At 38.1% G+C, this 24,679-nt stretch overlaps 1 protein-coding gene across 1 annotated transcript in view; it reads right to left on the minus strand.

The window, feature by feature from the left end:
• Positions 1-24,679, minus strand: part of STK32B (serine/threonine kinase 32B) — a 183,298-nt gene that overhangs the window by 51,551 nt on the left and 107,068 nt on the right. The window contains exons 5-6 of the mRNA XM_074865036.1: positions 10,309-10,346; positions 1,200-1,289 (exon numbers count right to left, since the gene is read on the minus strand). Coding sequence (XP_074721137.1) covers positions 1,200-1,289; positions 10,309-10,346 — 128 coding nt within the window. The remainder of the gene's footprint in view (positions 1-1,199; positions 1,290-10,308; positions 10,347-24,679) is intronic.

The following is a 24,679-nucleotide window of genomic DNA, read 5'->3' on the forward strand; positions in this document are numbered from 1 at the left end:
AACAGGGGGTAATGGCTTTAAACTGAAAGAAGATAGACTTAGATTAGATATAAAGAAAAAGTTATTTACTGTGAGAGTGGTGAGACACGGGAACATGTTGTCCAGAGAAGCTGTGGCTGCCCCCTCCCTGGCAGTGTTCAAGGCCAGGATGGACGGGGCTTTGAGCAACCTGGTCTAGTGGAAGGTGTCCCTGCCCATGGCAGGGGGGTTGGAACTAGATAATCTTTAAGGTCCCTTCCAACCCAAATCATTCTATGATTCTATCATTCCAATATGCAAAAATGTGGTAACTCAGTGGCCTTTGGTTCCCTGAATGACATTTTCAGAATATTTTGCCATCGCATGGGTGTTAGATGTGCTCTGAGCATGTCCGCTAGTGAAAGCATCTTGGAGACACACATATCACTTAGTATGGTTTCCAGAACCCAAATACATTTAGTCTTGAGCTAGTCTTCTCCTCAGGCAATGACAGTTCCATATACAGAGAGAATTAAAACAGCAGATGTGTAGGAAGCCACAGGTAGAACAAATCACACTTATTCTTAGTCATGGAAACTAGCCTAATTTCAGTGAGACAAATGACCTTCAGGAGATGCCTTCTGTCCTTCAGCTCCAGGGGAAGTTTGAATTCTTACCTTAGCCAAGATGCTTAACTTCTAGACACATGAGGACAGGTGAACTGAATTTTACTCTCCCAGCCTTCAATCTATCTATGCATTTAAAATACATAATTAAAACACATAACATGCCTCTAAAAGACATAAGGCAAGCACTTAAGTGGTTAGTTACATTTTAAACAGACACATTTTTGAGGAACTCAGCAAAGCAAAGCAAAGCATTTAAGGATGTGCCTAGATACTTTTAAATTGACATTACATGTTCTCTGCTAGATCATAGACACAGTGGTGTAAATATAATCATATAACCTTGTCACCAAATGTGAGTGTTTGCAGGAAGTAACACAGTTGAAATTCTCCTGAATTTGCTTCACAAAACCAAACACAACCTGACTAGAAACAAGCTCCTGCCCAATTCCTCCATCTGCAACATTTTCCATTGCTAACACATATATACTGTCAAAAAAAGAAGTTGATCACATTTATTATATGCTTTTACAACTTAAAACCCTTTTAATATACCATTAGTCAACCTTAATGTATGACTTTTCTTACGGTTTTTAAAAGGCCTTGAAAACTTACCCATATAGGGTTTTGTTCCAGCCATAGAAGAAGCCTTTTCTGAGCCTTTCACTATGGTTGCTATGTTAAAGTCAGTGATATGAACATGTCCTGCAATTAGAAAGAGCTTAAAATAGCACATCATAAAAATATTTCTCCCTTTGTTTGACATTTAAGTGATAATGGAAAGAAATTAAATAGGAAAGATTGACAACAGTTTATGGAAACTTACTATTAAATGTTACTCATAACTAGAAAAATCATACTGACAGCAAAGTGATAGAGTACTTTTCTTGTACAGTTGCATCCATTACCTGTTCGCAGTGCTGAACCTTTTTTGCTGGTCACCCCTAAACCTTCTCCTACCATGAACAATAAGGACACTAACTGTTTTCTCAGAGCAGTAACATTCAGGAGCAGCATGTGAAGCTATGTGTGAAATCTACCTCTCCTTATCTCCAGCTAGAGACACCCTTTACAATCTCAGGTACTTGTGACATCTGTCTGCTGTCACATCCACTTCAGGTTACCATCAGCCTAGCTTTTTCTGAGTCTCCTCAGGGCAAAAAGGCAGCCGAGAAGAAAAAGGGTATTTTTATCATATAATAACTATAAAATTAGATCCATGGTAGCAGAAGAATGTGTATGTAACAGCAGCAGGTCCCAAATGATCACTCATTTGACAGCAGGTTGCAAGATGAAAGATAAGTGACAGAAGTCAGCCTGGGGACTTGCTGCCTGACCAGCCAGCCAGCTGATTTAAACTGAACTAATCAGGCCGGATGGCCCAAACCTGCTGTCATTACTTTTTTCCTGGGTAGTTTATGATACACATAAGTTAAATTGCTCCACTGCAGTGAAGAAACAGTTGTTAATCCTGGCTTGCCATAGGCAGGTAAACTGAATATAAATCCAGCCTGAAAATCTGCAGACTTTTAATTTGATAAGTTTGCTGTTGGGTTTTGCATCCCTGCTTAAGGGCTAGTTTTATATTGTGGAGTGATGCAGATATTATGCTCTCTGTGATTACATCTGGCAATGCCACTGTGGAGGACAGAGTACAGGGAAAGATACTCTCTACCCTGGCTTAGCCCTGCACTCACATCAGGATTAATACATCATGTGTTGAACGAGAGTCTTGAGTGACAGGTTCCTGTGATATTTTTTTAAATCAAGATCTCAACCTCATTCAGTCCACAGAATGGAGCAGGCTTTTGGCATGATGCAGTTATTAAGCAAGAGAGGTTATTATTGTGTTTGCTGACAGAGATGAAAAGAGTGTAACAGATGACTGATGTTGAATGTTACCGTGGTGCCTGATGGAGGAACAGCAGTCTCAACAAAAGATTATGCTGCTCCAACAGTCTAATCTAGATCCAGGTCAAAGTCCTCAGGAGATGTATCTGCAACCTCTAAAAAGTCTGCAGCTACACGTGTGTGAACTGAAATTCTCAGAGGTCCCTAATTTGGCCACATCTGAGCTGGTTTTGAAGGGAAAAAGGAAGAAGGCGTATCCCACCGCTAAACTGAAAGCTATTTCTCCAAATGTGAGACACAGTAGTTTTCAATGAAATGGTTTTCATGCTTTCTGCACTTTTCTCAAAAAAAAAAAATGCTTACATTTTATTGACACTTTCTTCCTAAGACACCCAGTCCAAGAAGACATCAGCACATGGCAGATGAAAAACTGTGAGCAGATGAAAGCCATCACTTTATAAGGGGCAGGAGGTGTTAGGCTGCCATAGCAAGAATAAGTGTTCACAGCCCAGCCTGCCATCATATTTCAAGGTACTATTCCTTCTTCTTGGTGACTGGAGCATAGCATGTTTGCAATTTATTTCTGCAATAATAAAACACCATGGCAGAAGTCTTCTTGAAAATTATAATTGAACCACATACAGTCACCTCATGGCAGTAGTTTTAAGTAATTCCATGTACACCGTAGAATGAAAAGCTGCAAGGATCTTGGCAGACTAATACTTTCTCTTTTTTTGACAGATAAATATAAAGTTCTGTCATTTAAATGACAGCATTGTAAGTGATGCCCCCTATTAGAGTGCCAGCATGATAGACTGTTGCAAAACACCTATCGCATAATATCCATTCAGACTGATCCAAATAGTTGATTTGCAATGAAAATTGCCTCTCCTGCAGTGCATTGTTTTCTCTCCCTTTTATTAGATTTCTTTTCATTTAACAAAACAAAAATAGCACACATGAAATGTTGTATACACTGGTCGATGGTTTATCTTAAAAATGCCTTTCTGCAAGGTAAGGGATGGATTGAGAAGATAGGTTTTGCATAGCTCCTTTGCATCCTGCTTCTGATACAGCAGCGACAGGCAGCTCCTGTCCATGTAGCAGGGCACAGCAGAGCCGTGTCTGTACTGCTGGAAAAACTCCACCTTTGCTCTTCCCCATCACGGGGACACCCCATGGCCCATGGACTGCCTGCAGGCAGCCTTTGCCCGTTGCTTAGAGGACTGCTAATTGTCTATGGAGGAAGAGAAAGGTGTCCTGTAGGCAGGAGAATGGCTGTGCTGCCACAGGGACTGCACCCAGCGGCTGGTGAGAGCTGGGGGCATGGAGAGAGGCTGAGTCTGGGATTGAGTCAGAGCAGGGGCCAGGGTGAGTGAACCCCCTGAGCCTGTCATCAGTGGAGGAGGGCTGGAGGGATGTCAAGGCAGAGCTCTGCCCGTCTGCACACACCATTGAATGGTTTCAACTCTTTTAAGCCTAGTGACTTGTTTTGTTTGGGTTTTTTTTTAAGTTCTTCATTCCTGGTGTGAATATTTCAAGAGACATTTAGATGCCAGTTCTCTATAGGAGTCTTTCTAATCAGGCTCTAAGACATCTTTTTACTGCAACTGTTACATATAGGAAAAGGAAAGGTTGTATTGCTGCAGTAAATACACTGGGATACTAGCTACTTCATACTGTTTCCAAAATTTCAATTCATGGGGACTTTTTCTCATCTGATCTTAACACTTTGTAGGAGATCTCCCTTTCTGGAAATTATTGTGAAAAAATAAATGTCAAAATCAAGTTTGTACCCTGATACAATATTGAACTATGCAGTATGTCAGTGCCACTTGGGTATAGCTTTTAAGAGCTGTGAAGCAGAGCAGTGCACAATAGATTCAGCAGTACTTAACTAAATTCAAGTATCACAGGGAAAGAGCTCATTACTTAATCCCCATGGCTGCATGAATCCATATGATAATATGATGGTGGAGAGAAGGGAAGAAAAGGCAAATGACCACATTCCTCTGGCTCTCTGCAGAGTGGCTTTTTCAAATCATCCCAGACTGCACAGATTTCACATACACCGACACATACATTGCAAGCAGGAAGTACCTCATTGGAAATTGTTTCAAAAATCGCATTCCTCCAGTCAGCTTCCAGTAAAGGCTTTAACAGGGAAAATTTGTAAGTTAATACCTACAGCACAGTGTATGACTTTGAGAAGCTTTATGCATGCATTTCAGAAGTGTTGTGTAGCTTTAATGACTCACTTTTCCACATGGCCTGAAATCCCAGTATCTGAGGTAACCAGCAAATGATCTTTGTTTGGACTATTATTTAATTTTTGAACAAAACATCATGACAATTAGAACAAGTCCTGAAAGGTGGCTGAGGCTGGCAGACTAACATTTAGCAGAGGAAAATGTACGTGACTTCAAATGTCATTGAATTTCTCAGAGTCTGAAACCAAAAGGGTGAATGTGAGGGCAGAAACAAGAAATGCCAAGCTGGAGCTTATGCCACCAACTCGGCATGCGTAAGAGTTGATGGGAAATCTCAACACAGTAACATTTTAGAGCAAATTCAGATCTGGTTTGCCCTCAGAAGATCAAACCCTATGAACAATTTAAAAAGCCTCTCTCTGGTTTCATCTGTACTCTGTACAGGAACGTAAGCTTGTATCCACGTGAACTTGGCATGACTTGGCAGTCTGCCACTTATCATCAAGGAGATTGTTAGAAACCTTATTGTACTGCTATAGATGGGTTCAGCGAGGCTGTGCATTTCAAAAGGGTAGGCTGTTTAACAGCCATGGAGGCATGTAAAAGTTTCAAATATATTTTCAAAGCATAGAGAGCTTCAGGTGGATGAATTATGCTGAGAACATTCATCTTGTTAATCAATGTCAGAGGGTTAAATGAAATACAGTCCCTGAAAATTGTTGGTGGGTATGATAAGGACCAGCCCTAGTGCAGATATACCAGGTACATCTTGAGCGGAGACTTTATGTCTCCCAGACATCACTATACAGTAATAATGTTGCCAGTTCTGTTGTTCAGAAGTTAATATTGGGGTTCCAGTTATTGAATTGATGAGTGGGTTTTTTCACCCTATTTTTGGTTTTAAGGCCAAGATTGTTCATCGGCTGCATCTTTCAATTTTTCTGTTAGTTTTCAAATGAGAGCTAAGATTCTCATGTAATCAAGGAAATAGAGTTTTAAATAAAAGTTTGATGATCATAAAACAATATAATCATATATAAGGCACATGAATGCCAGCTTAAATCTGCCTTGCACTCTCATAAGAGAAATGATTACTGAGTAAACTTATCACTAACAGATACAAAAATCCAGTCTAAAAAATCTCCAAAACCTGATTAAATATAATTAGTCCTGTTAAGTCTAAGAGTGAAATATTAGGTCTGTGATTTCAGTATGGAGAACCACCAGGAAACAGTTCCAAGACTAGAAGTAGGAGACATTCAGTGCAATTAGCAGGTAACACCTTCAAAATGAACAAACAGGTAGTAAGTCTACACATAATATGTGTTTAAGCTAAGGACCACTTTGCCACAAGATGTTAAGGATGCTAAAAGTTCCCTCCACTCAAGGAAGCACCAGAAAAGACCATGGAAAAGACCACTGAAAGTTATTAAATGTGTGGAAACCATATCCAGCTCAGGAAATGCCTCAGTCAGAAAAGGCTGGAGGTTTGGTGAGTACATGGGGGAAGTACAGAAACTTGTCTCATTTTATATCCTGCTCTGTCATTCACTTTTTGGAGACTCTTGTAGATAAGAAACTCAACTAGATGGATCTTTGATCCAATATGGTTGCTCTTCTGCTCTGAAACTGAAAACCTGCACATCTGTAACACTATCTATGGCAAGAGAGAGGGGCAAAAGGACCAGCCTTAAAAAGGCTGAGGCTCTTCAGCTGACAGGAGAGTGCAGAAGGAGGTTTTGAATATCATGAAGATTGTGATTGTCAGCTATTATTAACTAAATTCTGCAAATCTAGGTGTAGAAGATTTTTTTTTTTAAAAAAAAAGAATGTTTCATAACACTTTTCCTTCATGAAGGATGGTGAACTTCTACAACTTGTTGCTCCAGGAGGATGTAGAGGCCAATATCAGAAGCAGCTTCAAAGAGGCAGTAGACAAACTCATTAATAATGATTCATCCAGTTTCTAAAGGGAATATACAGAGATACTCTAATACCCTAATACAAAAATTGTGGGTGATAGGAAGCACTGAAGCATTCGATTACCAAGTGGCAAAGAGCACACTCCATGAATAGTATCTCTTCTTGCCACTGGTTGTGACAGAATAGTGGCTGAAATCTTGGGTCTGACCCAGCAGGGAGTTCTTCCTTGGTAAACCAAACAGAGACTTTGCTGGGTCTTATGAAACGATGTCGCAAAAAACTTGCCTGAGAGGAAATCAGACCCTTGCAAATTTCCTGTAAACAGAGTGTAATAATGCTGTGGTCACTCTGCACAATGCAAAACCTGGATGCCAAAGTAGAGCCTCATAATTTCTGCAGAACAACCAGAAATGTTAATATCAATGGTGCTACCAAATAGCTATAGAAATGATGTTATCATCTCCAAAAAATGGCAATGTACTAATCTGTTTGCCACTGCTTGTTTTTCTTCATTTTAGGCATTCTACATCTCCTAAGACATCATAGCTAATAGATCATGGAAAGATTTAGACATCTGTAATTTCTTTGATACTTCAGAAAAAAATACAACATCGACCAAACTTTCCAGCTTTAAGTTCTAAATGCTGTCATTTCAGTTATGTTGTTCTAAACCATTAAAAGAAAACAATTAATAGAGGAAGAAGAATACTGTTACTAAGAGAATTCTATGATGTTTTTATCTGTACAATACAATAATAATAGCTCTCCTGAACAGTCAGGTAGTCCCTTTAGCTATCACTGGAATAATTCTGTTTCAGATGCATGTTAGCAGAACAGAGCACTACTACTAAATTCAGAAATTAATGTTAGTCATAAGAGGAAGAGCTTTCTGGGAAAGCTGAGAGGGAAAGATAACAACAGAGCTTTATGGACAGCATTCATTTCCTTAGAGACCGTCTGATTCTGGTTCAGAGAGTGAACCCTGAAACCATCCATACTTTCTCTCCTCTGAGCAGACTCCTCTATGGGATGGAGGATCTTTCCAGGAGACCAGGCAATCATCTCTGGCAGGGGCTGAACACTATTTGAAGCAGCTGATTACCCCATTCTCATGTAGCATTATGTTCCTCATGATCATCAAACATTGATTTCCATTGATGCATTGGAACCTGTGCTCAGCAGTGTTGAGATGTGGCTTTGCTGAAAAGTATATGGGAAAATTTGGACTTCCTCTGCCAGAATGATTTTGAATATGTTGTATAAATTTTTGTGGGTTTTTTCTTTGTAAATTAGATTGTTCATTTTTATGAGTTAAGGAAGTCTCCTGTTTTCATTACTTCTGTATTCCTGAGGTATGTTCCCTAAACCATGCAGATAAACTGTAGTGAAACTAGTTTTAATGAGTAGAACTATCTATAATCTATAATCTTGGTATATGTTATGAAAGTCAGTCAGTTTAACTGCTTGAAGATTTAAGGCAATGTGAATGGCATAACACTTCAGCCAAAACAGGTTTCTTCAGTGAGGTCAAAGAAATCTAACTCACTGAGGCAAACAGTCCTAAATGTTGTGCATATGCATTCCATATTAGTTTCTGTAAGCACAGTTTGTTTAATGAACTGTAAGAAAGACCTAGGGGTAAAGTGAGGTGTGTAGGAAACTGTTGTACCATCTTAGAGGCCACAGGCTAAAATAAAGTTCCTTCCTGTTCACCTGGTTAGATTCATATTAGGTGAATTTGTTATGCTTCCTTTACAGCCTAGCATATTTATGATACATATATTCAGCACATTTTTCCATTAAGTGAAATCTGATGATTCCATAAAAATGTTACTATGTTGTGGCCTAATCAAAGCTTTTATGGACTCCAAGGATAGCATTTATCTTGCAAAATGTACATCTATAAGGAGGATGTCTATATCTTTACTCAAAATGTCTAGATATTAGTTATCAAAGAGAAATAGATACTGGTGTATAGTGCAGACATCCAAAATAGATCAGATGATCTAAAACATGTCTATGACTTTCAGTTTTCTGTAAAGGAAGCCTGTGGTGATGAGCACCATATAGACACCTGTCCTACTGATGTCACCTCATTTAGTGAGTTGAAGTGTGTGTACCCTTATCCAGGTTGAGAGAATTACATCTCCCAGTCACATAACAGGTCTGTTGAACCAAGGATCCATAAGCTGATTAATTCTGTTGACCAACGTCTATCTGCAAGTCTGGAGAAACATGGTTGTTTTACCACTTGATTTCAGGTGTGGTATGAGGCAGCAATATTCTGCTGCTTGCAGAAAAGGGCTATCCATCCCAAAATTTCCAAGCTGGCTACAGATAATTTTGTTGTTGAAGCGCTTATAATCACAAAAAAACCCTTCATTTTGCAGCATATTGTTCACTGCAGTACAGCTTCTTCTCTGCAATACTTGAGCCCCCATAGGAAAGCTCTCACAAGAGGCTGATTTTGTGCAGTAATTGACCTTGATGAGGGGCAAGGAGAGATAAGGGCAACTTCAAAGGCTGTCAATCAGATTTAACACACTCATAGTCATTTCATGTTGCCTTTGACATCTTTAATTCACACAGGACTTAAAGACAAGAGATTTCCATTTCATGCTTATTTGCTGATATTAGGGTCTAGGGAACATTAACACTTATGGGTCTGAAACATTAAATTCCTGAAGTTCTAGATGGTTTGAAACTCCAACATTATTTAGCTTTGTTGGCTTCCATAATCCTAGGGACAAGCTCCCACTGTTTGCAACGTTACCTCTTTAATCAACTTTAACTTGTATACCTAGCAGCTCTGCAATGGATTTTGAAAGATAATGGTAATGTTGGCATCATTTCAAGTTTATATTTTCTCAAAGATTAACTGCTTTTAGTCAATTTCTGAGGTGAACAAAGCACAGCAAGACAAAATAACAAACACACATCTCCTTTTTCCATTGAGCCTTCCTCCTGTATGCATTTCTGTTCTAACTGATTCAAAGTTAATGCCTTCTTTACCTGTATTTTCCCATGTTTTTCCTATGAATAGTTGCAAAAAGATGCATGAGGTTTTAACAAAATACTTCATAGAGAGCGTGTATGTGTAGAATTTAAGTTTAAAGAAATTAGTTGCGCTTTTTTTTTTTTATACCACACCTTTTTTGTTTGACATCATGTAATTAGTATGGAAAGTTTAAAGCTGATTATGCTGTCTAGTCATTTTTATGTTATTTAAGCAAGAACTACATGTAGAGCCAAAAAAATTTTGCAGACTTAGATGCAAATTTCCAAACTCTGTATCTAAATTTAGGAAAGTAATTTGAGATACCTACATGAAAAATAATTTGCTATATGAAATTTCTTAGCCCTTCAGAAGTTCTAAAAGAGAAAGTAAATGTGTGGTGCTGTTCTACTGGTAGGTCCCTTAAAAGGGATTATGGTGATCACAGTAATCCTGTTAATAAAATATTAACTTCTTTTTATCAGGTGTCCCTGGTGATCTCAATTCATATTAAATTCTTTCTTTTTCAGGTCTTCTAAGTGTCAGATCAGCTTTTTTTTTTTTTTTTTTTTTTGCAATAGGAGGGGAAATTACAAAATTGACATGGGAGACAGAGGGACTTTGCAAAGAAAGAGTTAGGTAGGAATCCAACATCTGAGGCTGATTTACTAAGTAGGTCATAACCATGTCACTGAGATCTCAAGAATTAGAGATACCTGAGAGAAAGCAATCAATATTCACTTACCATGCTCATCCAGTAGTATGTTGTCAGGTTTGATGTCCCTGTAAAATAAAGAAAGGAATTCATTAATTACATTTCATACCCAAAGAAAACCTGCAATTTTAGTTTTCCTCGTCTGGGTATGAGGGCTAAGTCACTTAAATCATTACAAAACCAATGAAAACCATATCATATACAAAGTCAAATGATTTTTATGTATATCTTTTTACTGCCCTGAGAAAACACATATACTAAAGAGGGTCTCTAGATCTCCATTTCATGTGGTTTTGTTTTCATATGGTTACTGTTGACATGGATTTGGTTTTCAAGATTATGTACTTTATAGCAGCAGGGTGCCTGATTGCCTCAGGGACTCCACATTTGACAGACCCAAGAAATCATTTAATTGGAAACACCAGTGATATACCCTTTCTGCCAGACTCTGCTAATCTGTCATGCTCACGTGCATGATCACTCACATATTGTAGAGTTATGCTAACTGGGTAAGTCTAGCAGCTCTCCTTTTAGCCCCTGAATCACCACTTGGCTGTCTGTAATGGCAGGTAATATGCTGGGAAAAAGAGCAGGGATAAGGGAGGATGGAGATTATGATGTGCTGAAGCATCAGCTCAACTCTGCTGCTGGCACAAGAGTATCACATTGTGCCACAATTCTTGGCACATTGCCATAGAGTGCTACACGTTCAGGATCATTTTCCATTGACCTACGCTCATGCTGCTGTCAGGAGGGATGGAGACAGCTTTCCCCCACCATTGTCAGGCATTCCCACCCTCTTTCTTGGTCCAGCATCATTGCTCATCCTGTGGACTTGTTCTGGGGGAAAATCATCTCTTCCCTTTGACAGCCTGGATTGGTCCCTGGTTTGGGTCATCCTGTGGCTTGGTGAGTGTATTGTGGCAGTGTTGTGTGACACTGCTTTTTCACTGGCAGTTTGTGCTTTGTGCAATTTTGAAACCGTGTTCTTAGTGTAGAATCGCCCGAGTGGGGGATGCATCAGTTCATCTTGAGCAAAACATTTGCTCCTTGGGCTGAATTTTCCGCTTATCTCAAAAGACAAGGCACTGCAAACTGTCAAAATAAACTGTTGAATGAGTCTGCAAATGAACTCCAAATACTTCCACCTGTCTAATTTCTTTTAGCCAAGGGATGGCTTGATTATTCCAATTTAAACATTTCCTAGGAAATCCTATCCTGACTGAAATACATACTAATATGTACTTAGATTTCACTAACAAGTTTTTCCCAATGTGTCCATAAATGGAATAAAGAAAAAAACTAAAATGTTGCAAAAGGACAATGTGTTACACCAGAACACTTTTTCTTGTTGTTGTTAATTAATGACTTCTAAAGTGAACATCATGCAGGAATAAGATAGCAATAGCAATTATAATATGTATATTGCTTGCATGATATGAGCTCAGTCATCACCCAAGCTCCACACCTTTATTGACAAAAGAAGGAAGCTTACAGTTGAGTATTCTGAATTTCACAATTTCTAGCCCTTTATGAGAATCATAGGAAATTGTGAAGTACACTAAGATTATGTTTACAATTTGTGTAGCAGCACCTGGGAAAACATAGGATAAATAAGAAATTACTTTGAATAATTTCTTGCACATTTGGAAATAATATAGGATGTGTATGTGTCCATGTAAGGAAAAGGATCTCACTATGAATTGCCATCTGGAATGGTTACAGGCTACTTATAATCGCTTGATTCAGTAGTTCTAGTTGTATGTGTAATATAAGGGAAAATCTCTCCTAGAGCCCATGTCACACACCAACCTCTAAACTCTGACTTGTCTCTTTCCTCTCCCCTGTAGTCACTTGTCATATCATTTACCATATCAAAACCTCTCCTTCCTCTGATTTCATATGGGTGAAGTTGTGAGTTACAGGTGAACTGTAGGATTAAATATCTTTGCTTACATTATAAAACTTCTCTTCGGTTGAATTACTGTAGGAAATACTATGCATTTTTATATGTAATGTTATATCTAATCTCTCAATTGATGAGTCAGTTTTTGGAAGAGCTACTGTTCAGCTGGTATCAAATATATTTGCTAGTAACAAAATGAACTCTGGTTTTCGATAACTGTTCTGATAAATGTTGGAATTGTGATTTCATGTTGAATAGTCTTTGTGGTTGATCCACGACTTGAAAATACAACAATGACTTTCAATGGAAATAAGCACATCATAGTTTTGACTGTTGAATTAAATATTTTAAACTTTGTTTTCACAAAGTTTAACAAGCACAATCTGACTCTGCACTTCTCATGTAGGTAAGAAGATTTGGCGTCACACCCAAGTACATTAGGGCCTTTCTGTGTCTTCCTGAAATCAGTGATACATTCAACATCATTCCAAACTGTTTTCCCTAGTTTAAGAAAATAAAAATTAAAAATTGGAATGGTACAATCATTAGTACTTCACTGAGAATAAGATTGGTCAAAAGGAGAAATTCAGCTTTATGAGCTATTGCCATGTGTATAACAATGTAGCACCCAGGGATTGCTCATTAAAGACTGTGCCTTTTCTATCTTTTTTTTTTTGAGAAGATGAGTTTAAATAATTTGAATATCTGTTATGGTATTGCACCATTAAATAGACTATACATTTTTATTGCCAGCAGAAAAGACATTGACAAATCCAGTTGACAACTGTATGTATCATCAAATGTATTCTTCATGCGGTTGCATCTGTAATGTTCAGAAAGTTGAGTGGAAAAATTAGATCTGTGCTTATCTTTCTGTGACTAATTCAGGCAGTGGCTGATACTTGATACAGAAGCACACAGACTGTAAAGTCTTTCCTACCTAAGGGATATTCCCCACCATGTGCTCTTCCAACTTTGCTCATTTTTCTCAGAAGCAGGACTGTAGCTGGGGCAGGTACAACAGATGTATCATCTTGCACAGAGCATCCCAACCCCTCAGTGCCTGAGACAACCCGATAGACACATAACCGTGCCTCAGATCTCAAAATAGGCTATTTTAAACTGCTTTTACAGCAAGTAAAAGTCATGGGCTAAGTTAAGCCAGAAGGTGAACATGGTTCTTAAGTAAGATGCTGCTGGTTTGGGATCACATGCCTGGAGATGCACATGATGCATATCTTCACATGGCAGGTGCAAAAGCAAAGCTCAGGGTCACCATGAAAAGCATGTCCTCGAGCAGCACTCTGCTGTGTGGTTGTCCCTAGTTTACAGTGTGGCACTAAAAGCTCTCTTCTCCAGAGGGAGCTTGCTAAAAGCTCCAAAGACTGCAGAGGAGTGAGGCCGCTGCTTTGCCCTTGCACTGACCGCTGCCTGCTAGGTACAGGGCAGGGAGGGTTCAAACAGTCAAGAGGAAGACTTGGCAGGTCTAGGAGTATTACAATTAAAGTTACTGGATATATTCTGAATAGAGGGCTTCTGGCATCTGTTATACAAAAGACAAATAGTTCTTTTAAATAAATACTCACTTAAATTCATCTGAATAGTAAAAAGACTGTTTATGTAGTAGGGTGGATTTAGAAGATAAAAACTCTTTAGTTAAGCAGTTTAAATTCAAATGTTAAATAATTGAAATTCTGTTTTGACTACGCATCTATTTTTCAGAAAACATTTTTCCCCATAGCAAGCATGTTCAAACAACAGGGTGTGAAATTCAATGCCTTAAATTCAGGGTTTTCCTATTATGCATGTCCTTAGCTAAGAGAATTGAAACACTCATTTAATAATTGAGGTATCTTGAACAAGGTCATAAAAAATATTGAAGGACTTTTGCAAGGAGCAAACTCACCCACAGTTTGGTTTCAGAAGAGCACTGGACTGCCCTCTAACCATTCACCAAGCAGTGACCAGCAGAGTTACATCAGTTTTCTTGACACTGATTTCATAAACACAACTTTCTCAGTCTGTAGCAGTGCTACTCCAACACTTTTTATACACAGAAAAATCAGAGCAACATAGAAATGAGAGTAGAGAAACCTTAAAAGTCTTTGCTGAGTGAGAGGACCAGGCATAACTAACATAATAGCTAGACCAAGAATCTCAGAGGTGTGGACAAATGAGAAAAAAAAATGGAAAAAAATCACAGTTTGTCACTTGTTGGTACTGCCTGTGAAACCATTGGTATCTTTCTTCAATTGCCTTGGCTACAGATGTCAAACTAAAGCTGTCTGAAGGTTGAAAGTCCAGTAAGAAGGTGCTGCATATAATTTCCAAGTAGGAAAGAATAATTAATAATCTATTTGTAGCTTCCATAATATCTAGGCCGAGTGGGCATCCAATGCTTGAAGATATTCCTCTGCATGGATGAAAACCATGAGTGTGTCTTGACTCATTTTCACTGCATGTGCCAGTCCCCTGAACTCCATGGAAAGGCTCACAATGATTATAAAGGACTTATGTTCAAGTATTTGCAGTTTTAATTACCACTTCCATCAATATTTCTTTCTGTTGTTACTAAGTGGAGTAGAAGCAAATTTCTAAATTAAGAAACAGAGAAGTCATGCAGTCTTCATCTTTGGAGATTTTCAAGACCTGACTGGATAAACCCCAAGCAACCTGGTCTGATCTGAAGGCTGACCCTGTTTTGGGCAGAACATTAGACTAGAATACTCTGAAGGTCCCTTCCAGCCTGAATTACTCTGTGAGTCTACGACAAATAATGTATCCAAGTTCAAGTCCATTGTTCCTATTCCCCCTCCTTTTGGCTACAAGGAAGTTCATGAAACATTGAAGAGACCTGGGAGAGGCCTGTATGTGTGGAACTTAGCTATTCTTTGATATAGTCCATTGCAGTCGGAAGCTAGCCAGAGTTTCCATATGTTAAATTTTGTCATGGGGCTTGAACACTCATGGAGAAAATATTAGGAATAAATAACCTACCTTCAGCACTAAAGGAGGTTAAAATTGAAATGCTCTGCAGTTCAGCACTGGAGAGGTGTAACGCTATCTTTACTAGCTATGTGAAGTGGTAAAAGAATGAAGATGATTTCACTTCAAGAGGACTCTGAGAAACCTCAGTAAGAGTGAGCAAAACTAGGTGATTATATTGCCAGTACCAGATGAAATGAAGGACACAATTTGTATGTATACATCAGAAGGGGAGAATCTGAATTACTCATTGGGATTAATAGCAATAAATAACCTTCCAGAGGTCACACTTTATGTCCCTTGGGTAGGTCAAACAGTCATAGAAAAGAGGACTGAAAAAGGTGATGATACCATTTTCTCTAAAGCCTGAAATGCAGAACAATCTCCATAAAAGTTTCACCTGTGCTGCTACAAATTAGCAATAAGGACATTGTAACTTTTGAGCTCTATTGATACCTACTGGACTTGACATGTTGATCTAGAAATAAAAGGTGTGTGGCTGGTGAAGTCAACCATGAATTGCCTGGTTTTCTCAAGGAAAAAAGGTAATGGCTGGTTCATTGACTACCACTTCACATTGATAACAACTAATTCTAAGTAGGTTACAGAAAAATATTGAAAAAAAAGATGTCATGCTCTAATTTAAAACCAAGGTAGGTCCTTCAGGGTATCTGATTTCATAGCATCTGAAAGAAAACAGTCAAAAAAGAAAAAGGCTGGGGAAGGCTGAACAAAAAATTTCCCTGAGAGTAAAGAACAAATAGTTAACAGAAGAGATCTGTAAGATGAGATGTGACAGGCATATCAAATAATAAATAGTATCTAGATGGTCAATAGAACTTTTCTATTTGTTTTTGGAACATGAAAGCAAGGTTCATGTTCCATAAAACTGAAGTGAACTAAACAAACAGGGTTTTATTTATACAACTGAGAATTAAACTCAAGTTGATTACTACAAGACATAATTGTGTAAAAATGCTTCAGAGGCTTAAACAAAGATTTAGCCATTGATGTGAATAACAGAACTACCAGCTACAGTTCCTCCAGCTAAGATTAATCTAATTGTTTTAGGAAAGCATTTCTACAGCAAGTACAGATGCTGTCTTCCCTTCACCTTTTTGAAACACAAGATCTATGCTTTTCCTTAAACCTGTGAGAATTGAAAAAACTAACAATGCCCATCTGTTTTATTCTGCTTTCATAGTTTGCAGCCAACATACAAACACCATAGGCTTGGTTTCTGTCGTGTTTAAATTTGTGATTTTTTGGTTTTGCCTATATATTCTACTTACTTCATCAAAAGCTTTCATGGGTTTCCAACAAAGAAAGCTGTTCTTTGCCAGTCCAAGCAGCTTTTTAATGTTATCAGAAGAGATATTCCAGTTATGACAGCTCTGGATGGGTCTGAATTCACATGTGTAGTAACCCCTAACCCTTTATTTGGTATCAGCAAAAATCTGAAGTACATCCTTTCAACTTCATGTCTGACAGATTTCACTCTTTGCCTTGCTGGCTCAGAGCAGAATCTAATGTATTATCACATTTCCATTCTCTTGAGCTTCTAAAATCCCACAGTAATATCTATGAGCATTTCAGTTGATAGCAGTTTTACCAGCATGAACTATTAGGATTATTTCCACCTTTTAATGGTTTTCTCTGAATGAGGACCACTGAGGTTTCAACTCTCCATTAGCCAAAGGCAACTTACAGAGAAAACTCAGTCGTGTACAAACTCATGAAATGAAGTCTTAGATTTTTAAAAGCGGCAGTTAAGTGCTTTTATCTGAATAGACAGAAGACACATACTCATTTTCATTCAAAGTACAGAATCTAGCATAAGAACAACATGTGTAAGTTGAAACAAGGGAGGTTCAGGCTGGATATAAAGGAAAACTTTCACTGTGGGGACACACAAGCAGTGGAACAGGCTGCCCAGAGGGGTTGTGTCATCACCATTCCTGGAGTTTTTCAAGACATGACTACAAAAATCCCTGGGAAGCCTGGTCTGATGTCATATCTGATCATGCTTTAAGCAGAAGATTGGACTAGAGACCTCCTGAGGTCCCTTCCAACCTGAATTTTTCCCATGACCTTTTATGTATAAACAAGTTCTGCAGGGAGCAAAAAGGGCTTTCTCCACCCTTCAGGTCAGGAGCAGCAACTGGGTAAGTTTCCTATAAACCACACCTAGCACTACAGCCCATAACGAGCCTCCTTCAGGGGCAGTGGTAATGTCTACAGCCTACTGGCAATAAAACTCCACAGGTCACAAGATATGCTTGTCTCAGTCTGGATGTGGTGAGCCCATATTTACGCATGTATCACTAAAATTCATTGGCTTACAGTTAAGGCAGCCTATGCTCTTGCAGAATGCAAGGGTTTTTTTCTCAGAGATTGTTTCCAAATATCCAATAGAGAAATTAAATTAGATGGATTTTGCATTCTTATAAGGATGCAAAAGAAGCAAGATCCAAACAAAGGCCCTTGAAGTCAATGGAAGGATTACACTGGTATCAGTAGACATTGTTTCAACCCTAATAAAGTTTTTCTTGTACTCTTCTCTTTAGTGCTGACAATCTATGCGTGCTGTGTAGGACAAACCTTGGAATACTGAGTTTAAAGGCTTTTTTCTTTATTATGCAGCTCATTTCTTATATTTTTTTTTTTATTTATGTAGAAATAGGCATCTGAAGTTACTGTTATCACTGGCGGGGGGGGGGGGGGGGGGGGAATTGTGTTAAGATCACAGAAAGTCACACTAAATAGTTTTCAACCTACAATGACCTTCATGATCCTGTTTGCCTTCGCTTTGTCAAAATAGTCCCAACAGTCATGACTGAAAGTGAGCATTGGTTGTATTCTTGGATATATGGAATTCTGTATGAAGACTACTCTACATTGACTATTAGATGCAAGTGTTAAAGTCTAGAAGACAGCTGCTACCATTAAAAAAAAAAAGCACAATAAAAAGCAACAACTTCTGGATAACAACCTGAAGTTATGCAGGGATCATTCCAATAACCTCGGTTTACTGAGGACCTGATTCTCTATATATTAAATTATTCTCAATTATTTGCTCATAACCTATTTATATACTACAGAATATAACTGACCAGAACCTTTTATTTTTTGTTGGGTTTTTTAGGTTTAGTTAGTCACACCAGAATTAAGTTCAGAAACAGGCTTTCACAGTTTATGACATCTGACTGAAATGGGAATTAGGAAACAACATCTGTTAATAAAAGCCACTGGTCATAGGTGTGGACAGTAAATGAAGAAACAAGAGATTGAAATGACAAAATTTAAAGTACTGATCCTGATCTTTACATATTTAAACTTGGGCTAATTCACTGACAACCAGAGACAAGTTACACAGGTAATTTTTTGTTGCATGGCTTTTACTGAGCTGAGCTATTTATAGGAATAAAAATGAATGCACCTTTTTTACCTATTTCTCTCCTGAGTAAGGAGAAAATTCCAGCACAGCTGAGATCCACTAACTCTGCTTGAAAGCAAAATAAACTTCCATTTTGCACCAGGATGTCCATGCATAAATATATCTTCTGAGAAGCAAAGGATACAATAATTCATTCAATCAACCCAGCCATTGCCATTTGCACTTTCTGGAGCATGTTATACACAGAGAACTTGCAATGTCAAAGGGCATCACTTCCAGTGTCCTGTTCTAGTCTGAAATGTCAAAAAGCCTAAAATATTAATTGGTCTAAGTTCCATCCAGTGAAACTTACTTAGTCAGCCCCATCTCCATCCAGAAGAAAAAAAATTAAAAATCTACATTTCAGACTCCAAATAAGGCATAGAGCCAAATTTGTAGTTTTGCAGTGATTTACCAGGTACCATTTCAGAATCATCAACGTCCAGAAGAAAGTTGGTTTTTTCAAATAGGTATATGTGTGTGGATAGGTAAATAGAAGCCTTAGAAAAATTAACTCTTTCTTTCAAGAAAGGCTCAGACTAACAAACATTACAACTTGAAAGGTAATATGGTTTTATCACAGTGTTTTAATAATCACAGTGTTTTAATTTATGATATTTTAATTATATGTTCAAATCTCACAGTACCCACTAAGACAACTTTTAAATCTAGAAATTAATAGAATTCCACAGAATTCTGTTTGAAAAAAAAGTGAGTAAATGTTTCAGGATTTGAAAATCATTCCATAACACCGAAACACTTTTGACAAAATATTCTATACATTCAGTCCCAAATAATATATTTATCACTAATCAGAAATATGTAATTTTGTTATTATGCAATCTGTGATGCATTATTCATGAACCTCAGATACTCAAAAAGTCAGTAGGCCTTGCAAAAAAATCTTTTTATATACAAAATCTTCTCTTTTATTTGAAATCTTTTGTTTTCTCTGAAATTCCCATTCCAAGTGGGGTTTAATGCAGAAACAAAAAAATCCATAACTACTTCCAACTAATTATCTGGTAGCATGCATTCATATGATATTAATCAGAATCATATCATCCAGCCCATTATCACACTTTGGAGCCTTTTGCTTCTCTTTGGACATAAGACTATTTTCTAGTATGTATGCAAGATATGACTGCTGTAATAATTCCGACAAGTGAAAAAGCTCTCACTAATGAACATCTCTGAAGACCCTACCTCTTCCTATGTACCTCTAAAGAGTGTCTGGACACCTGGCTCAAGGCTTGGGATTGTAGTACCTACATATATAGAAATATGTTGCTGTGATGCTGAGCATTATGGTGCCTGTGGTTCCTTTTGAGTTTAGTACCATTTCTGACCGGGTGTCAATGAAGATCTTGAATTTTCTTAACATTTGTACTAGCCAATTTTATATAGCTCTGAAAATAAAGCTGTCAAACAAGGCATAAAAATGTGCTTATTTACAAATACCTCAACTGGAACAAGCTTGTTATTTTCCAATTTTATCTCTATTTGGAAAAATACGATTATGAAAATATCTTCAATTCTCTACTTGTAACAATAGGTGGCAGTAATGATAGCTAAATTTGTCTGAATGGCCAGTGGTCTTTGGAAATACTGTATTTGTCAATTTTATCCTAGAGAAATAGTTGCAGTAGATATCATTATCCCAGGTTGCAGAAAATGGCCTTTTAGGAAACAGGAATCCTATACCGAACCTTTCACATTTCTGGATATATATAGCTAGATAATAGTCTTCTCTGGCTAGGTTCAGCTCCTGAGTATGCGTAGATGCTAAATTAAAATAAAAATATTAAACATGGAATATTTCATTATATTGTTCTTTCAGAAGATCCAATATGACTTTATCACAGAGGTAATTATATACTGCAGTAGCAAGAAAAATATGTGAAGAATCTTATGTGCTATAAAAGCTAGAAAGATTTGTCCAAAGAGGTACAGGAACATGTACTTTGCCTCCTCTGTGTTGTACTGTATAATGTCTCAGAGACTGGGATTGGAACCCACCACTGTGGCCACATAAACTGAGCTTTTACATAGCAAAGCCCAGACTATGTTATCCAGGATTCCTCTTCTGGACACAGTGGTTGTTTTCCAAGCGAACATTAACCAGCACAAACAACTTGCTGGCAATCTCATGGTTAGTTTTCATCTTGCCTGAAGGACTCATAGTAACAACAAATGTGCCACTTCCTTTGCTAGTTCTGCTTTCTAGAGCTAATGCTAGACATGACTACAGCCCTTGGACTTTTGGGTAGCGCTCGGGGGAATCTTGAACTACTGTCAACACTATGATGATGCCAAAATATCACCACATTTCAAATAAAAGCCTTTTCAGCCAAATGCTTCTCCACATCATATGGAGGACTCATGTAGCATCACCATGCAACAGTGATTTGTTGATAACCTCACAGCTGATGACTCTAATCTTTTCTGTGTTGTAGCATCAAGTATTGCTGAGACCTTCTGTGAGTATGAGTACAAGGGTCATACCCCTACACATGAATCAGCTTTCAAGAACAGGTGACATCTCTAATAACCACGGGAAGTGCATGACTCGTTAGACACTAACTTGACTGTGGTATTTGGAAGGAATTTTCTGGTCCAGCAGAGAAGCATATACATTGCAATAGTGATGCTTCTTTCCATGATACCATGTGAGAGCTTTTGGCTAGGAATAAGGGCAAGAATGTTTTCAGTGCGTACTCTGCCAGCAATTGCACAAATATCAGTCTTCTTCCAGTAAAAGGCATAGGTCCTCTTCCAATCTACATGGGCAGAAATCCGTGTGTGAAACTAAATGAGAGAAGAAATTGATGACATTTCCTCTGCCTAAAGATAAATCAGGAGAGCATTGTTACTGATAAGCATGTTTGGCTTTGTCTGTTGCAAAAAGTTAGCATCAAAAGTGTGGTGTTTTGCAACAACTGAAATTCATATATCTGCTCCTTTTTTTTTTTCACTGCCTGAAATATAGAATAGATCCTTTCAAGTGTATTACATTTCCTAGAGTTTGTTCAGTTTATTAGACAAACTTAGAAACAAAATATACAGGATTCCAAACACACACATGTGTTTAAGTCAGCCACTGTTCATAGTGTGTAATTAGTGTATAATAGCCCTAAAATTTACCTTAAAAGCCCTACCAACTTCCATATGTAAAAGTTCATCAGACACCTGTTAGAACAGCAGTATCCATATTAATAGTATCACATTGTTTAAGAGTTTTCTTCATCCATCCATTACAAAGTGAAATTAATTACAGCCAACATGGATGGCAATTAAAGTATGATTCAGCATGGTGGGCTTCACATGAAGGCCAAGGAAGCTGACAGCAACTTCCAAAGGTTTCAGGTTTTCAGTGAGTGCCTGGGCAGTCATGTTTTATGCAGCAGTGAAGCTTCCCATTAAACACATTTTCTGCTGATCCAAGTTTCAGCAGTACACTGTAGTGGGAAGAAGGGCTGTAGATCAGCAAGCAGATAACAACCATGCAATGTTGCCTTTGTCACTCTGATCCGAAACCCCAAATGCTAGCGTGGAAGTCAGATTCCCCATCACCCTCACCGCTGCCATCATCTCCCACTGGTTCATGCCTGTGGCATGAGACCCATGGGTGTAAGTATTTGGGTATTTATTCCTCAACTGACTGCTTCAGACCCCATAATGTACACAACCAGGACATAACACTGAGCAGAGGCTGAGTATGTTCCACAGTCAAGTGAGCTTTGATGTCCTGCATATGCTTACCCTTCTGGTGGTTTTATAGATTTAACATATGTAAAAGTGAGCTGCAGTAGACCAGGATGGGAGGTGCAGAGTCTATGCTTGAAAAGAAAATTGTATTTGGTAAATTATTTTAAAAACTGACCTGCTACTACCTGAAATGTCAGTAAGCAGCTGTCTGGTCTTCTTGTGAAATCCACCAACAGGAGCAAATATCCGGTTTTATGCTCCATTTGCTCCCTCCAACCTATCTTTAATGTTTTGAACAGAAGTCTCATGGCACTTTTCTACCTACAGCCTCACCTATTCTGAAAAGGAATGTAGTAAATTACTTCTAAGAATAACTTTGGATGCTTTTAAGAAGAAACATTTACAAAGAAACTCACAGAGCAATAAATATGTGCATTCCTGTAGATTGTTGTTTAAGATAGATGAGACTTGACAGGCTACATGTGGCCCAAACCACAATTTTTATTCCAGTACGCTACTTTTTAAGAAGTCTGCTTATTGTAAGAGATGGCAGCAATATATTGCTTGGAATCAAACAGCCAAATATTCCAACTCCTCTTGGTGAACCTCGATAACGAATGAAAGACTGACAATATTACTTGAGTCCACAGACTGTAGTAGCAACATCCTGGTTAAGATTACTAGCCAAGAATATATTATGGGTGAAGGTGTGTTTAAACTACACCCCGTGCAGAGAAGCTGTTACAGTAACTACTTGTACTGAAATTATTGTAAGGATTATTCCTGGTATTTATTCAACTGAAAATAGAGATGAGATTCAGATCTCAGATTAAGATACTTGGATTAGGTTCTATTGTGAATTAAGCATCTATATTTCCATTTTTAGTCAATGGATGTATAAACAACAGTCATTGGAGTGTAGAGCTATTCAGATGACTGGTTTTGAGTGACCTGAATAGCTTTTTAGATTCTGTGGACTGTGTTGACTAGTTATCCACTTGCTTGGACAGCCAACTAAAAAAAATATATACTCTTGCATTTAGATTTTGGTGAACTGTGGAATAAGTTTTTAAAAACATAAGAAACATCTTGCATGCTGTGTGGAATTATGAAAACAACTGGGGATGTTCTCAAGTCAAATTATTGTAAAGTGTTATCACAGAAGTGCAGGCAGGTATTTAAGCCTCCTGCAGGAGTCATGCTTCTGGCTCTCATTGTCTTGTCTGACGTCATCTCACACCACAAAGAATGCAGCCCTTCATATGTGATAAATTGTGCTGTGGTTAAAATACCTTCCATGCTTAAGAATTTTTTTAGTTGCTGCCATCAAATAAAACATCCTCCTCATTTGTGGCATGAAAGCCTCTGAGTCTATATGGTCTTCAACCAGGTGAGGTTAAAGGGGGATGTCTGAGGAAGGAGCCCAGGGGTTCCTCGCTTCCCTCCAGGCAGGTGGCCATCACAAGCCCAGCTGTCTGCAGCATTCAGGGAACCTGGCACTGCCACACAGAGCTGCTTTTGTACAACTGGAGACACATTTCATCTCAGGGAGATAAAATCTTGTCTGATGTAAGGAAACTGGTGACCAAGTGTTTCTTAGGAGGGAAGAGCAGGCACTGACTGAGCACCACCATTCTTCCCATTAACTAAAGAGTTACACTGATTTGATGTATATGTTCAAAAATGTAGACAATTAAGGCTTAATAATTCAATTTCCGAGCTTAGATTTTGTATAATATTCCTTTTTGACACCATATCTTCCAAAAGCAAATATTAAACAGTAATGATAGGATAAAGACTGTTGGCTGGCAATGGACATCCTTACCTATATGCTCATAATTCTTAGTTTCAACAGCAGAGGTACTCTGGGACTCAGGGAAATAAGCTGTTACTTTAATTAGTGCTCAACTCCTTATACATATGTAAGTGCATGTGTTTGCATTGGGGTCTGTCTGTAGAGTGTTTCTGTGACTGAGTAGGTTTGCAGAAGAGAGTTGAAGGAGCACCATCAGGGGAAAATTCTACAGCATCTCAAATTAAGAAGAAAGCTGTGAGTCTCTGTGGATTTCAGAGGCAGAACTCTAGATAATGAATACATTTAATTAGCATAAAAGCTGAGAAATGCAGCATTCTGGCAATAGGTTTTCCATGCAGCAAGTCATTAGGTGACTACATTAGTCATTGTTATTGATTATTGACAATGAGTTAATTATTGTTTACTGACTTGCATTCAAAATAGACCTTTGACACTCCTTGAGTAGACCTATTGATCTGATATTTTTAAAGAGGACCATATCTTAATTTTTGTAACACCCTGAGAGAGCAACATAGCAAATCTAAGACTGCATTTCCCTACATCAACATCT

This window comes from Strix uralensis, chromosome 4, assembly GCF_047716275.1.
Source record: "Strix uralensis isolate ZFMK-TIS-50842 chromosome 4, bStrUra1, whole genome shotgun sequence".
NCBI lineage: Eukaryota > Metazoa > Chordata > Aves > Strigiformes > Strigidae > Strix > Strix uralensis.